We start from the raw sequence: 16,980 nt of genomic DNA on the forward strand, positions 1-16,980 counted from the left end.
CGTTCAAATCTCCTATGATGATCTTGACGTCGTGGCTTGGGCAGCGATCGTACTCGCGTTCGAGCTGCGCGTAAAATGCGTCCTTGTCATCATCAGTACTTCCGGAGTGTGGGCTGTGCACGTTTATTATGCTGAAGTTGAAGAATCGGCCCTTGATCCTCAACCTGCAGATTCTTTCGTCGATCGGCCACCAACCGATCACGCGCCTCTGCATATCACCCATCACGATGAAAGCTGTTCCCAGCTCGCGTGTGTTGCCGCAGCTCTGGTAGATGGTATGATTACCTCTAAACGTTCGCACCATGGATCCTGTCCAACACACCTCCTGCAGCGCTACGATGCCGAACCCGCGGTCCTTCAGTAGATCGGCGAGTATGCGGGTGCTCCCAATGAAGTTGAGAGATCGGCAGTTCAACGTACCGAGTTTCCAATCGCAAGTCCTTTTTGTTCGCTGGGGTCGTTGCCGTTGGTCTCGGTTCGTATTATTCTGTTGCTGATTTTCCGTTACAATGGTTTTTTACGGCTGGCTCGTAGGGCCTGACACCAACCCCCTACTTTCCGGAGGACCATAGTGCACAGTTGAGCTTAGAGTCCTTCCCTGGCACTCGGACGTAGATCAGCCGCCCCTAACATGGGGATCAGACGCTGTTGTGAGCCGCTCCTCCTGGAGAACAGACGCTCAGGTTTGCCGAAGCAAACCCCCCTTCCCTGTCAGCCTACGACCAAAGTTCCCACCGGGGTTGGTTACCCGATCTTCCCTAAGGTTGCTCATAGTTTCCGGCCGGTACCGCGTGGAGGTAGGGATAGGAGTTGCTGGGCAGAGGCTAGTGGATCACAATGGAATCTGAATTGCGCAGCATACCCAGCCTTTACCGTGCCAGCGCCAATAAATAATAATATCCAAATAAAAGAACTGACGGAAAATCTATTTTGAAGAATACGCCTTCGTTAAGACATGACAAAACACATAAAGAACACAAACTTCTGTAAAGAGGGGACTAGTGTGGCATTCAGTAATAAATATTTGACCAATTTTCTAATTATATGTAATCTAACACTTGTTTCTTAAGATCTATATTGTATTAGTTGAAATTATCATCCATAGCAACTGTTGGGATGTCTATGACCCAAAATGAAATCCGATTTACGTCATTCAGAATAGTAACTGTTATATAATGAATCAATCACCTCAAAACTTCATGATTCAAATTAAAATGTTACATGAGAAATTTAATCCCCTAACACCCCACCAGTTTATGAAACTAAACTTTTTTCACAAAAAATGTCGGTGTTCGAAAACCACCTTAGTTACATCAAATATTTTACCCTAGTTTCGTTTGAAATGAGTTGTAGAACACCTTATGATTACTCACATATTTTTCTTAATAATATTACTGATCTCACAAATGAATGTTACAATGGTAGCGAAATTCAGAAAAGGCAATGCCGTTCTATTTTTGATGTCCAGTGTCCAGTTATAAACGTACTTTCATGAGTGGTAATCCTTATAGTATGCCTTTATTTCCAACACACATTTGAAGCGAATTTGGAATAAGTAAATCAATTTTTATACGGTTCGGCGATTTTTCAAAGTAGGGTAATTCGCTAATTGTTGAACACTACCCAAATGTTGAACAGTTTCTGAATATTTTATTATAAATCTTACTTAAGTAATTTTCATCCAAGGTAAACGTATGATGTAAATGCATATACATGTGGGTCACGATATTGCTCTAATTAATTTACAAAATTATACATATTTTATGTCAAAAAAAATCGATTGAAAATTTAGTACCGCTGATGACACGAAAACTACACGATTCTTAGGATTAATGTTAAGAAGTTGCTGTTACGAAATCAGCTTTGCGGGCAAATCAACCACAAATATCAAAGGCACACCATAGTTACAAGAACTATAAGGATGTCCTTAACAGCTTAACATTGTTAAAAATCACATTTTCATTGTAATTTAATTTGAAAAAAATATTTTTCTTATCACACAATCATTATGCATCCATGATCCAATTGTTGAACACTGGCATAACCTACGATGTTAGCATAACTGCTAAAACTTTTTTTTCACTTTACCTAACCGTGCATTTCATGGGGTTCCAAGGGCGTTCCAGGGATGTTCTAGGGTATTCCAGTGGGCTTTAGAAAGATTCCAGTGGGTTTCAAGGGCATTCCAGAGTTATTCAAGAGGAATTCAGAGTGTTAAGGGGGTCCCAGGAGTATTTCAATGCGTTCCAGGAGGTTCAGGAGCAACCCACGTGTTTTCAAAGGATTTCAGGGTAGTTCCACGAGTGTTCTTGGGGGTTGAGTGGGTCCCATGGGTTTCCAGAAGTGTTTCAAGGGCTTTTAAAGGCATACTTTTCTTATGTCGTTTTCGCTTCTAATCAAATCTTTTCAGCCATTTTTGCATCTAGTCATGTTTAAATCGATTTCAGTCCACTAGAGCTCTCTTCAAATGAGTGATTCTTTGTCATTTGAATAAATTGTCACTAGCTCGGACTAGCTGGGCACAAAACACCGCCAGAGTGAAAAAAATATCGGATGTCGGGTCAAAGTCGGGTCAAATTATATCAAATGTGTGACCACTGTTGGACTCACATCGGATAACTGTTGGATCTATATTGGGTTTGGTGGCCAAAATAAAAACAGGTTAATGATAGGTTGATGTCGGGTTATACGTCATCAATTACGAACAAAACTTCAACCGTTCAACAATTGGCGAGAACCGTCCAACATTAGGATGAGCTAGCTTAAGGAAGCGTTCAACATTTGGGTTACAGACTTCCCATACAAATGTTCTATTTTCTCTTAGAAAATGGAATTTAAGGGAAAACAAATTTAATGGGCAGTATACGGGATGAGTAGATCTAGACGTTCACTGGATATTTTTCAACTAAAGCGGAATTATACACGGAAAAACGAACGAAAACCAAAATGCCAGTACTAACCGTTCAACAATTGGCGAATTACCCTAGTGTGTGAAGATGAATCCCTTAACACCCCATGAGTTCTTAACACACCATTTTACGGTACTTCCAAGTAAACACCTATGACTCTTAAATGACTGTTCTAATCCCTCAAATTGAAAGAAACTTCTAGAAGCTTCTCAAGACTTCTTAGGAAAATAAATGTTTGGGGCGCATAGAGCGGAGCGGAAGCAGTAAACTCGCGGGTGTTTAGCAAAACCATGCTGAGGGGGACGGGTTCGATTTACGGTCGTCCCTGGAGCTTTTTCACAAATAAAATTTCGAATTTGGACGTTTTAGTTCTTCATCTTCTTTCTGCAGCGTCCAGAAACTTCTGGGAAGTTCTAAGAATATTCTTCTTTTTTCTGAAACTTTAAGTAAACTTTGGAATTTTGAAAATGTTAAAGTTTCAAAACATTCCAGAATGATCTTCTTTTTATTATTCCTGCAGAGTCCAATAACTTCCAGAAAGTTCTCGAACTTTTTAGAAGCTTGATATAACTATGGTGAAACAATTCAATGAAATATTTCAAAGCATTCCAGTGATCCAGTTCTTGAACACCGGTACAGTCTAAACTTTCCAAGATTTTTTTTTTTTTTTTTTTTATCAGGGGCTTTCAGGGGGTTTCTAGAAGCGTTTCAGAGGTGCTCTAAGGAGTCTTAAGAGGTTTCAGGAGGTTCTAGAGGGTTTCACTTCAGGGACGTTCCATGGGAATTAATGAAAAGGTAAAAGACAAAAAGCCAAGAAAACGAAAGAGCTGAGCGTAAAATTTGGAAGGCCAAAAGGTCGATGATTTATTTTCAAAGAAGGCTGCATTTCTCTGCATTATGTTTGAACTTTTTGTCTTTCGACATTTTGTTCTTCGATGTTTTGTCCCTAATCCGTTCTATAGGGTTTCAGAGGATATCATGATTGTTGCAGGGGTTCTCTGGGACATTCCACAGTTATTCCGGATGTGCTCCAGGAAATTTCAGGTGTGTCAGGGATATTACAGGGGCTCTCAGAGCGGTTTCTGAGGAGTTCCAGGTGGTTTCCAGGGAATTTCCAGAATCTCAGGGATGTTCCAGGAGGTTTCACGGGACTCAAAGGGCGTTAAAGGTTGTTTCAGGGGATTTCAGGGGCTTCAAAGCGGATTCATTAGGTCTTAGGGGCGTTCCAGGGATGCTTCAAGAGATTTCAGGAGTGATGTAGAGGGTTCTTCTTTTTAGCGTAACGTCTCAACGTTCAATATATTTTCAGGGGATCTCCGGGACGTTTCTATGGTGTTCAAGAGGCTTTCCAAGGGATACCAGAGGGTTTCGGCGACCCGTAGTGTTTCAGGGACGTTCCAGGGGTTTTCAGGGTTGTTCCAGAGGGTTTCAGGATTCTAGGGAAGTTCCAGGTGGTTGAAAGGATTTTAAGAGCAGTCTAGGGGTTTTCAGGGTGCTTCTTGAGCTTTTTTAGAGAGACTTGGGTAATTTCAAGGGAGTTCCGGTGGGTTTCAGGAGGTTTCTGGGGCTTTACAGCGAGTTTCAAGTAGTTTCATGGTTGTTCCAAGGGGCTTCAGGAGTGTTTCACGGAGTTTAAAAATTTTCAGACGAGATTGGAACCTCTAAAACAAATATGACACCACCTACAGACCCCTGGAGCCCCCCCTGAAACAAGGAACTCCGTCCTTTCACGCACCCCTGAAACTTCTTAAAAGTTTAAATTATGTTGGTTTTTACGTCGTTCAATCTTGATGATCAAGACATTCTGAGCTCCATTATATCGTTTTTCTTTGGAATGGCTAAATATGAAAAGGATTCTTCAAAAAATTTCGGCAGTTTCGAATGAAATTCTACTTGTGATTTCGTCGATACAACCGTAATAAATTCCTCTGAAAGTCCTTAAATTTCTGCTTGAAATTCATCCAAAAATTGTGTCCGTAAAAGATTTCTCTAAGAGTTTTCTCGGAAGACACTCGTCAAACTGGTACCATGAAGTCCTGAACTTCAAATTATTAGTCGAGACCAAGCGATTCAGGTGCGTTACTGTGGGACTTTAGACCGGCAAAATAAAAGTAACAACATCTCATTAAGCTGTTGTAACTGATTAATGGTTTGTCTATCGTTATCGCTTGCGGTCGGAGTTATTGCCTACAATATTAAATTCCCAAACGCAAACCACTAAATCCACTCGCATCACGCTAGACTTAACAAATGGCATGCATATGGTGCGCCGAATGCTGAGTGCGAAACCCGAAATGATTTATTATCGCGATTTATTTTTCTCTCCCTCAGGTGGCTCAGGCACATCCAACGGAGACGTTCTACGATTCAACTTGAGAAAAGAAAACATTGATTAACTGACAGGATTTTATTTTTACTTTCTTTTGCGTTCTTAATTGTATTTTTGGAATACCTTGCTCAGATTTAATAACGTCCAGTGTGACACCACTCTTTGAGCTACCGTCATGACCTCCGGGGGTTTGAGAAACTGAGTTTTTCGGCGTCAATAAACTTTGAATGGGCAATGGGATACATTTTGAATAATAAACATATAATTCCTAAGATTTTTTTTAGACGGTGCTTCTGTTCCCTTTGGTCCTCCGGAAGTTTATGGCGTTGATATTCGGCCCCCCGGCCCAACGAGCCAAAAAAAGTTCAACGCCTACCTGCTGATGATCGAAAATGATCTCCAGAGGACTGCTGGAGTACAGTCAAAGCTGTTGTTAACGACGTAAACCAATAGCTGTTACAGTCTGTTCGGGCTCGTTTAGAAATTGAACATCAATGTTATTTTTTTTCCTGATCAGCCTAGATAGTCTAGTAGCCTAATAGTGTTGGTAGCGGTTGCCTCAATTGGCTAAGAATAACACTACGGACAACCTGATCCAGCGGTATGAGTCCACTAAACCCAATTTATGGTGTAACGAGGCTTTATACTTACCATTCCAAGCAATGGATGGTTAGGGGGAGAAGGAGGTGTCTAACCAAAACCTAACCACAAACCTGAGGAAAATTAGGGCGTCCTCCACAGTACGCCCTTACTGCACTAACAGGAGCATTTTAGTAGGGTAACTTCTAAACATTTTAGTAGAGTAACTTCTGTAGAGGTTATCTTGTAAACCCTGTTTTGCTTCTTTCATTATATTTACTTGAAATGGTGAATTCGCGTGTAATGCCTCGAGTATGCTATATTAGCGTGGTTCAAAAAACCGTTTTTGCTCCACACCGCTTATTCGATTCCTAACCAGATTATATGCCTTCTCCGAAAATTTGTGCTCATTTGGTTGAAAATTTAAACTGCACAAGCCCGTCAAAGTTTGTATGGGAATTACTATGGGAAAACGATGTTTTTCATTCAATTGACCGTAGCATTTCCCCAAGTGCTCTAGTGGGTTAGTCGATCCTTGGTAATCGTAGGCTAGTCTATCAGCTACAACTTTGCCGAAGACCGCATTCAAATCAGACGCCTCATTAATTAGTTATCCATTTGTATCCAACTGGACAAACTTTAACAGTGATCCTCCAGCTTCCCAGCAGGCAACATTGCTGCATATGGCGCCAAAGATAGCATACGGAAATCATGGCTACTATGTTTCACTGCAAAATGCAGTGATGCCCACCAAATAGTTTAACCATCATGAGTAAAGATTTCGATTCTGAATAAAAATTGGTAACTAATTAATGATGCGTCCGATTTGAATGCGGTCTTCGGCAAAGTTGTAGCTGACAGAGTAGCCTAAAATTACCAAGGATCGACTAACCCACTAGGGCACTTGGGGAAATTCTACGGTCGATTGAATGAAAAACATCGTTTTCCCATAGTAATTCCCATACAAACTTTGACGGGCTTGTGCAGTCTCAATTTTCAACCAAATGAGCTCAAATTTTGGGAAAAGGCATATAATCTGGTTAGGAATCGAAAAAGCGGTGTGGAGCAAAAACGATTTTTTGAACCACGCTAATGCTATATGTACTTCAGGATAACGTCAACAGTAGGTTAAACCTTTCTTTATGGATGCTTTCAAACAAATGCTTGTCGGCTGTTCGAACTCGTATGAAGTTGATCATCAATATTAACATTTTGTATCGATCAACCTAGAGAGCTGTGTTGTGTCGGTAGTGGTTGTCACCATTGGCTACGAATAATACTACGTATCGCCTGTTCCGGTGGTAAGAGTCCAATAAATAGTTGACCCTTAATTCATGGTGTAAAGCGGCTATATGCTTACCGTGTCTAGGAATAAATGTTTCTGCCTTTCTCGTACACCAAGGTGTACCGAAAGGCTATATGTTCACTCCAAAAATTAAATTTCGATAGAGCCCCCGGAGGGGCAAGTCTTATATACCAATCGACTCAGCTCGACGAGTTGAGATGTCTGCGTGTGTGTGTGTGTGTGTGTGTGTGTGTGTGTGTGTGTGTGTGTGTGTGTGTGTGTGTGTGTGTGTGTGTGTGTGTGTGTGTGTGTGTGTGTGTGTGTGTGTGTGTGTGTGTGTGTGTGTGTGTGTGTGTGTGTGTGTGTGTGTGTGTGTGTGTGTGTGTGTGTTTTTTCCTCCCAACCTCCCAAGCAGAGAAAACCGATTGGAAAAACTCTGCTACACCTTGACGCCTCGATCCCCCTGGTACCACTGATATGCGACTGCTTCAGGGGGGGGGGGGGGGGGCAATGCGCTCATGCGCTCTTCTGCTATTGTGCTCATGCACTTTTTGTCGCTTCTAAATTTGTTATTCTAGTCGTCCTCGTTTGCGTACCTAACCTATCGCCATTCAGCGACACAGTTAGAACAAACATACACCAAATTTGTTATTCTAAAATTAAATTTGTTATTCTAGTCGTTCTCGTGTTCGTACCTAACCTATCGCCATTCAGCGACACAGTTAGCACAAACATACACCAAATTTGTTATTCTAATACCACCAGCAAGTACTTCGGATCATACTAAGTTTCTCCGAGGAACGGTGCCGTTTTAGCACTCCAGTTTTTCGCGCACGACTCGGATAGTCCCCGACGATGGATCTACCCTACGCCGACAAAGACTTCCCCGGCAGTGGAACATCTTCCGAAACCGTTTCTTCCCGGACAGGTGCCGAGGTCTCTCCTGCGATTCCGGTTGGAGACTGGCTTCCGGTTCACAGGCGCCCCGACGACCAAGTTCCGGTGCTTCTCCGCGATATACTCGGGCTAGTCCCCGGCGGTGGACCTAGCCTACTCCGACAAAGAAAAACCCCGGCGGTGGAAGTTCTCCCGACACCGATGTTTCTATCCCGACCAGTCAGGTGCCGAAGTCGATCCGACGATTCCGGTTGGTGGTGCACTTCCGGTTCACCGGCGCTCCGACGACCAAAAACCGGTACTACGCTACGGACGACTCAGTCATGTCCCCGGCGGTGGATCATGCCTACCCGGATCGCGTTCCGGCGCTCTCTGGTCTTCGCGCCACTTCCTTTGCAGCGCGGACAGCATCCTCGTTACCGCTCTGTCGACAGCGTTCCACGTAGCTTCGTCGCGACACATTTCTTCGACAATGTTGTCGACTGTCAGGCCGCGCATATCCCTGCGCATCTCCGAGAACCTAGGGCATTCGAAGACGACGTGCGCCGGTGTTTCCTCCACGTTCACACACTCCGGACACAGAGGGGAAGACGCGTGACCGAATCGAAACAGGTACTTCCGGAAACAGCCGTGCCCTGACAGAAACTGCGTCAGATAGAAGTTCACCTCTCCATGCTTCCTGTTCACCCACGCCGACACATTTGGGATCAGTCGGTGGGTCCACCTTCCGTTCGCCGCATTGTCCCACTCTTGTTGCCACTTCACCAGCGAGTCCATTCTAGCAGCTGCTCTCGCATTCCTTACGTTACTCCGCCGATAGCACTCGACGTCTTCCTCTAGGGTGATGCAGATGGGCATCATCCCAGCGATAACGCATACAGCCTCCGACGAGATCGTTCTGTAGGCACTCGCGACTCTCATAGCCATGAGCCGGAACACACTGCCCAGCCTTCCACGGTTTCTCTTCGTTTTTAGCGCCGGAGCCCAGGCTGACACTCCATATCTAAGTATTGAGGTTGCAACATTTGCCAAGAGGCGCCTCCTACTGCTTCTTGGACCGCCTGCGTTTGGCATAATCCTCGCTACTGTGTTAACCGCCTTCGCCGCCTTTTCGTGTGTGTGTGTGTGTGTGTGTGTGTGTGTGTGTGTGTGTGTGTGTGTGTGTGTGTGTGTGTGTGTGTGTGTGTGTGTGTGTGTGTGTGTGTGTGTGTGTGTGTGTGTGTGTGTGTGTGTGTGTGTGTGTGTGTGTGTGTGTGTGTGTGTGTGTTTTTTTCTAGGAGTCCAAAAATCTTCTAAAGACGCTGTGTGGGATTCGAATGTGCGCCTACCCACTAAAAACACTCTCCTAGTTCACCTCCACCTTAAATTCCCCTCCGGTACCACCATGCAGTATTTCTTCGGAGGGGAGGCGTTATGTGCCTTGTGCACCATCACCAATTTGTTATCCTAGTCTTCTTCATGCTATGCGCACCGCTTCGTTAGTACCCGGGTAGACGAGAATATCTAAATCATATCTCAAACCGAACACTTTTTGCTGTCATAGCTCGATGTGATTTTGATGAGTTATTCAAAAATCTAGTGAATACCTCACGAATAGCTCAAAGTGATATGATATCAGTTGTTGTTCTTGTCTAAATAGCTGAAAATTTCTACATAAGAACAAGTTTAGCTCTTCTGCGCGAAATGGAACACATACACCCATAGAGATGGCTCAATGTTAGTGAAATGCCATGTGCCTCTTTCTGAGCTGTGGATACGAAGAACCGCATGCTATTATTCTCATGTCATTTACAACAGCGAGCCACAGTTGAGTGGTAAGCATCGCCGCCTGTGAATCCTAAGGTCGTAGGTTCGATGCTGGATGCTGCCATTTTTTCATTTTTTTTTCTAGAAAAAAGTGACAAATCTTGCCTGCTATTGTTTTGATCTTGTAATATCTCAACGAGATATTATTGAGTAGTTTACCATATTAGATTTTGCTATTATTTCTGTTCTTTTACCTCTTATATCAATCAAACCAATATCAGTTTTTGCTCTTCAGTAATTCAATCAATCATAACTGAATATGCTATTCATCAGATTTTTCCACCTACTCGGGTATGCTGTTAATATTCCAGTATCGCCACTAAGCGACATACATGCTATTTTTCAAATTTGTTATTCTAATCGTTCTTAGCCGTTCGGCTCCGGTTAGCTTGTTATTGCTTAATGTGCCGCCATTGAGCGGTAAACTCTATGTTAGTACCACTTCCATCAAATTTGTTATTCTAAAGCCACGCTGAGTTCATCGGCTCCTACTAATTTGCCCCGAGAACGTTGCCCTCCCGGTGCCGCCCGAGTGCCAATCAGCACTCGAGGTTTCCGCGCACGACTCGGATAGTCCCCGACGGTGGATATATCCTACCCGACGAAGAGTTTCCCGACACTGAAACTTCTCCCGCAACCGACTTCCCGGGCAGATGCCAAGGTCGGTCCTGCGATTCCGGTTGGAGACGGCTTCCGGTTCACAGGCGCCCTGACGACCATGCTCCGGTGCTTCTTCCCGATCGCTCTACTCTGACAGTCCCCGGCGGTGGATCTGTATTACTCCGACAGAGAAGTCCCCGACGAAAGACGTTCTCCCGTTACCGCCCATGTGCCATTGAGCACAATGACTTCACGCGCACTACTCGGATACTCCCCGGCAGTGGATCTATCCTACTCCGACAGAGAGTTCCCCGACGTAGGAAGTTCTCCCGAATACCGACCGAGAGCCAGTAAGCTCCACACCTTAATCGCTCACGACACCGGTAGTCCCCGACGGCGGATCTACCATACGCGGACGGAACTACTACGCTTGTCCCGGATTGTCTCTACGATCATTCATTTGCTGCTCTCGCCATTTCCGCTGGAGAAACGACATTACCTTTACCACCGCAGCATTCACCGCGTTCCAGCAGGCTTCGTCGCGGCACATTCTAGTCACAATGTTGTCGGCCCTTATACCAGCACCGCAGATTGCTGTCATCTCGCTGCGCTCCACAGTGAAACGTGGACACTCGAAGACAACGTGTTCCGGCGATTCCTCGACATCTCCGCACTCAGGGCAGAACGGCGACCCTGCGTGTCCGAACCGATGCAGGTATTTCTTGAAGCAGCCATGACCTGACAAGAACTGCGTCAAATGGAAATTCACTTCCCCATGATCTCTGTTTACCCATTCTACCAAATTTGGAATAAGGCGGTGGGTCCATCTTCCCTTCGCTGTGGTATTCCACTCGTGTTGCCACTTCGCTATCGTGGCGACCCGCGCTGCCTTCCGAGCTCCTCTTGTGCCCCTGGCCTCGTAGCACTCTTTGTCCTCTTCTAGAACGAAGCCGATGGGAGCCATCCCGGCAATCACGCACACCGTATCCGATGATATCGTGCGATAGGCGCTTGCCACTCGCATGGCCATCAGTCTGTACATGCTGCAGAGCTGAGCGCGATTTCTCTTCGTTTTCGTTGCGGTCGCCCAAGCTGGACCAGCGTACCTTAGAATCGATGTAGACACGCTAGTTAGTAACCGCCTCTTGCTACTGCTGATTGCTGAGTTATTCGGCATGATCCTCGCCAATGCCGTGATCATCTTTGCTGCTTTCCCGCATGCATAATCGACGTGGCTGTTGAAGTTTAGCCGGTCGTCGATCATAACGCCGAGATGCTTCAACTCCCGCTTAGAGACTATGGCATGTTCCCCGACTGTAATGGCAGCCTTTTGCACCACCTTGCAGTTACTGATCAGCACCAGCTCCGTTTTCTGGTGGGCTATAGATCGTTTCTTCCCCTGCATCCAGTACTCAACAGCGTCTACCCCCTCCGTTGCGAGTATCTCCACTGCTTCTAAAGTCTCGCCAACTACCACCAACGTGATGTCGTCCACAAATCCAACGATTTTGACGCCTGTCGGTAGCTCCAGTGGCAGTACCCCGTTGTACATTGCGTTCCACAACGTCGGACCAAGGATAGACCCCTGTGGAACGCCCGCACATATCGTAACGTTCTTCTGACCTGCACTTGTATGGTAGCACAGGGTTCGGTTGTCAAAGTAGTCGCTGAGAATCCTACAGAGGTAGTCCGGGACCTTCATCTCGTGCAGCGCTGCTGCGATGGCTTCCCAGCTTGCGCTGTTGAATGCATTTTTCACATCAATTGTGACGATGGCACAGAAGCGGTTACCCCGTCGTTTTTTCGTCCTCGCTTTGTCGGCTGTAGCAACAACTGTCTGGATGGCATCTATCGTCGACTTCCTTCTTCGGAATCCGAATGGCATCTCCGAGAGACCCTGTTCTCCTTCTGTGAAAGCCGTGAGTCAATTGAGGATGAGTTTTTCCAGTAGCTTTCCTAGCGTATCCAACAAGCATATCGGCCGGAACGAGCTTGGTTCGCCAGGAGGCTTGCCTGGTTTCGGTAGCAGTACCAGTTTTTGTCTCTTCCATTGAGACGGAAAACGTCCCTCATCCAAACAGATCTGCAGAGATGTCCGGAATATGTCTGGGTTGGCCTCGATAGCAGTTCTCAGCGCTATGTTGGGAATACCATCCGGGCCAGGCGCCTTTTTGACCTTCATCTTCTTGGCCGCTGCTATGAGCTCGTCAATGGTGATACTCACTCTCTCTTCTCCTGCATGGCCGTACGGTGTCGGCGGCCAAACCGTAGGTTCGTGTTGAGGAAACAACCCTTCGACGATCACTCTTAGCTTCTCTGCACATGTTTCAGGGGGCACCGCTGGGCCACTGATTTTGGCCATCGCCACTCTATATGCGTCTCCCCAAGGGTTTGCATTCGCATCACGGCACAACTCCATGAAGCTCGTTTTCTTGCTCCGCTTGATCTCTTCCTTCAAAGCGGCTTTCGCAGCTCGCAGCACTACTCTTCGCGCTTCTCTCTCTTCGTCGGTTCTGGTTCTTTGCATTCGCCTCCTGGCTTTGAGGCATTTTTTTCCGGAGATCGTGGATCGCTTCATTCCACCAGTATGCAGGGCGACGTCTGTGGCTCGGCTCGACCTTCCTAGGCATGGTTGTGTCACATGCGCGCACTAGCGCTGCCGTTAACTCCTCGGGCCTCAAATCCGATCCCAGATCTTCTCTTCTGAGAGCTTCGATGAAAAGATCCTTGTTGAACTGCTTCGTCTTCCACATTCGATCGCGAGGTTGCCTTCCTGTCCATGTACTCCGTGACCGCACTCCAATCCTATACCGGACCTCCTGGTGGTCGCTGTTAGTGTATCCGTCGCAAACCCTCCAGTTCATGGTTCCCGCGAGCACGGGGCTACAGACCCAAGTAACACACTTGTCACCGAAGAGTCACGGCGGCGCAGGTTTTTGTTGCGCATAAGTTATTGTGACTTACTTCTAACAAATAAACACTTACTTGCTAGAAGTAAGTCACGGTAACTTCTGCGCAACAAAAACCTGCGCCGCCGTGACTCTTCGGTGACAAGTGTGTTACTTGGGGAAGGTGACGTCGATAATCGATTCTCGACCATCCCTTCGGTAGGTGCTGATGCTTCCTTCGTTAGCCAAGTCTACGTCGAGTTTTGCTAGTGCTTCTAGCAGAGCACGCCCTCTTGGGTTGGTGCAGCGGCTGCCCCACTCAACGGCCCAGGCGTTAAAGTCGCCAGCAATTACGACCGGTCTCCGATCGGCTAGCTCGTCGGTTAGCTCATCCAGCATCTGGTTGAACTGTTCTACTGTCCATCGAGGGGGTGCGTAGCAGCTACAAACAAAAACTCCATTGATTTTGGCGATCACGAAGCCTTCGTTGGCCTGATACACTACTTCCTGGATGGGATACTTTCCCATCGTCCAAATAGCAGCTGTCTTTGCCTTATCCGCGATCCAGTTGCCGTCTCCAGCTGGTATACGATACGGCTCAGAAATAATAGCCACATCGCACTTCGACTCTGATACGGATTGCCACAGCAATTGCTGTGCTGTGTCGCAGTGATTGAGGTTTAGTTGAGTTACCTCCACTGCGGTTTAGTACCTGTCGTCTGCTTGAAGGCCGGGCATCTGGGGCCTCCCATCGCGTGTCTGTTGCGACTTTTGTCGACACAAAACAGACATCTCTGTTCGTTGTTGCAGTCTTCCGCCTTGTGACCTTCCTGACCACACCACATGCACAGCTTACTTCTGTCGATTCCTTTGCAGTTCCGCGCCAGGTGGCCGTATTCTAGACACCTGTAGCACCCTTCCGGTCGCTGGGAGAATCTCAGTGGGCATACTGAACAACCGACTTTGATTTTTCCGATTGTCATCGCTTTGTTGGCTGCGTCAACTGGGAGCTTTATCGAGGCTGCCTGCGTTCCAAACGGTCCCCTTCTCAGGCGTACTGTCATGTCCACGCCTTCCAAGTCGCATTGCTCTCTCATGGCGAGTCTCACTTCTTCCTCTGTGGTAATCTCGTCCAAATCCTTGCATTGGATCGTCGCTTCGGGGCACATGGCTTTCACATGCACCTTTTCATTCATTACTCTCTCCGTCAGCTCTTTGTATGCTGAGCTTTTGTTTTTTGAGTCTTTTTTCAACTCAAAGATCATGTCTCCCGCCTGGGTTCGTCTGATCTTCTGGACGTCAGCACCAAACTCCTTGAGTTGTGGGTCTGTTCTCATGGCTCGCAGGACTTCGGCGTACGTATCTTCGCTGGTTTTCACGATGACCGCTTCCCCTTTCTTCCTCCTCCTGATAGGTTTTTGCGTTTTGACGTTAACCTTCCTGTTTCTGTCCTTCCTGTTCCGGACCTCGCGCCAGGGGGTGTCTCCTTTTCCGCCGGTAATCGCTTCGTTGGCCGGTCTGGCATCCACATTCTTTGGTTTTTTGTGTGCTGCCAACCTTTCATCTCCAGGTGATGATCTGGTTCTCTTTGGGGTGAATACCGGTGTGGTTTCCGTCCCCAATGACTTTTCCTTCGCCTTAGTACCTCTACCGGGAGCAGTACTGGTTTTCGCCTGCTGCAGTACCGCTGCCGCCAGGGCGTTCTTAGTCACCGTCAACTCAGATTCTGCGGCTTCCGCTCTCTGCATCAATCTTCTCCAGTCTTTGATGGCTGACCCAAGGCTTCCTTGAATTCTTGCACGAGATCCTTAATGTCCTTGTGCACGTTATGTCTCTTGTCGACGAACTCACGAAGCTCGTCCGCTTCAGTTTTCGCAGCTTCCACCTTCGACTGCCTTGGGAGTGAATTCCATGCGCTTCGCAGCTGCCGATGCTGCTGCTTCTCGCCTGGTTCATGCCCGCGCTGCTGCTGCTCGCACTGCTCCTGCTCTCGCTTCTGCTGCTCGTGCAGCTCTTTTTCCCGATCCTGCTGCTCCCGCTGCTGTTGTTGCTTCTGCTGGTTCTGTTCTGTCAGCGACCTCGCCAGACCGCTTCTTGCAAACGGGTTCTCCACACTTTCGTCGTTGATGTTGATGTTAACGTTATCTTCCTCCATGCTTTAAGGGTCCCCCCTCCGAGCCGCTATCTCCACTCGTCGTAAGTAGTCGTATGTGACAGGGAGGCCATGATAAGGTTGTCGTGATCCTTCATGGGGTACCGTGATCAGAGCCGATCGACGCTAGTCAGGAATCTTCAACTGAGCCTACTTTCCACCAGCAAAGGTGGCGAGTTTTGAACGTACTAGGAGGCCTGCCACGGTTTTAACGGGACGGGGGCAAGCGTACCATTAGCCCACCTGCCGTTTCAGAGTGGTGTCACCCATTCTTACTGAGGAGATGGAATAGTACGGATACCAGCTCCATAGCGTCGTGTTGATTGTGTCCTTGGGCGTGTCCTAATCCGTGCAGCCAGTATATCGTAATTAGGGCCTTACTGGTATCGGTCCTAATGTGCTCAGCGGCACGCCTTCTTTTGAGCCACCTATCGGGTTAGGCGCTCGGTCACTTTTCCGCCGCCTGTTGTGTGCTGGGGGCAGAAAAAGTGCCAAGTGTGTGTGTGTGTGTGTGTGTGTGTGTGTGTGTGTGTGTACAAAAAAGGTCATTTAACTTTTAGATAGTAAATATCAACCAATTTTAACGACCGAGGGCTTATTCGACGCGGAATCTGGTCCCATTGTTTCCTATTGAAAATGGTTCGAATCGGTCCAGCCGTTTCGGAGTTATGGCCATTAAAGTGTTCCGCACCGGTACCAGACATGAAAATACAATAATCCCATGCATGCGACACATCACACTGCGGCACTTTTGATCAACCATTCGCAAGAAAATAGTTTCAGGATATATCTGAACCGGTATTGTTCCCGAACCGATTCCGGGTGTCCCGCAGGAAGTGGCCAAACATAAAAGTGAACCAAACCCATGCATGCGACACATCAAAGCGCAGCTTTTTTGAAAACCTAATGAAAGGAAAGCAAGAAAATAGTCTGAACCGGTTCAGGTTGTCCTGCCGGATGTGGCCAAATATAAAAGTAAACATGACCCATACATGCGGCACATCAAATTGCGGCATTTTCGATAACCTGGTGAACGATTAGCAAGAAAATAGTCTCAGATCATATCTGAACCGGTAGTGTTTCAAAACCGATTTCGGGACTTCCGAAATTTAGTGTGAAATATGCTAGTAAAGATGTGAAAAAATAAGTGCCTTCTTCGAAATCGTTAATAAAACTAATAAAAACAATGTTTTTTATATGCTTGAAAAAAATCACAAAACAAGAAAATTTCAACAATTCAATATGTCGGTGGCGAAAATATCTATTTTTCTATGATGTCCAGTTTGCCTTCATAAAAGCATCATTTAAAAGTCGGAAGTCCAACTTTGATAAGGCATTTCTCGGCCGTTTTTCAACCGATTTTAAAACTTTTTTTGCGATGGAACCGGACAGGTTTCAAGAACAGCGTCCATCTTAAAGATTTCAAAATAGATGCGTCTACCCAAAGTTATTAATAACTTGATGATTTTGTGGCTATATCGGTCTCTTTCTACTCATAGTATAAGGGAGTAGAGATCAAAGTGGATAATGAAATG

The 16,980-nt window shown here is 46.4% G+C and overlaps 1 protein-coding gene across 1 annotated transcript; it reads right to left on the minus strand.

Moving 5' to 3' along the window:
• Positions 1–15,040: 15,040 nt before the first annotated feature.
• On the minus strand, positions 15,041–15,448 carry LOC134290694 (putative GATA zinc finger domain-containing protein 25). Its single transcript, XM_062857872.1, has one exon. The coding sequence runs from the start codon at positions 15,446–15,448 to the stop codon at positions 15,041–15,043; it is 408 nt and encodes a 135-aa protein (XP_062713856.1).
• Between the last annotated feature and the right edge of the window lie 1,532 nt (positions 15,449–16,980).

Source organism: Aedes albopictus, chromosome 3 (genome assembly GCF_035046485.1).
Source record: "Aedes albopictus strain Foshan chromosome 3, AalbF5, whole genome shotgun sequence".
Lineage (NCBI taxonomy): Eukaryota > Metazoa > Arthropoda > Insecta > Diptera > Culicidae > Aedes > Aedes albopictus.

Coding starts and splice junctions, on each gene's coding strand:
- LOC134290694 (XM_062857872.1), bottom strand. CDS start 15,448: ATGGAGGAAGATAACGTTAACATCAACATCAACGACGAAAGTGTGGAG.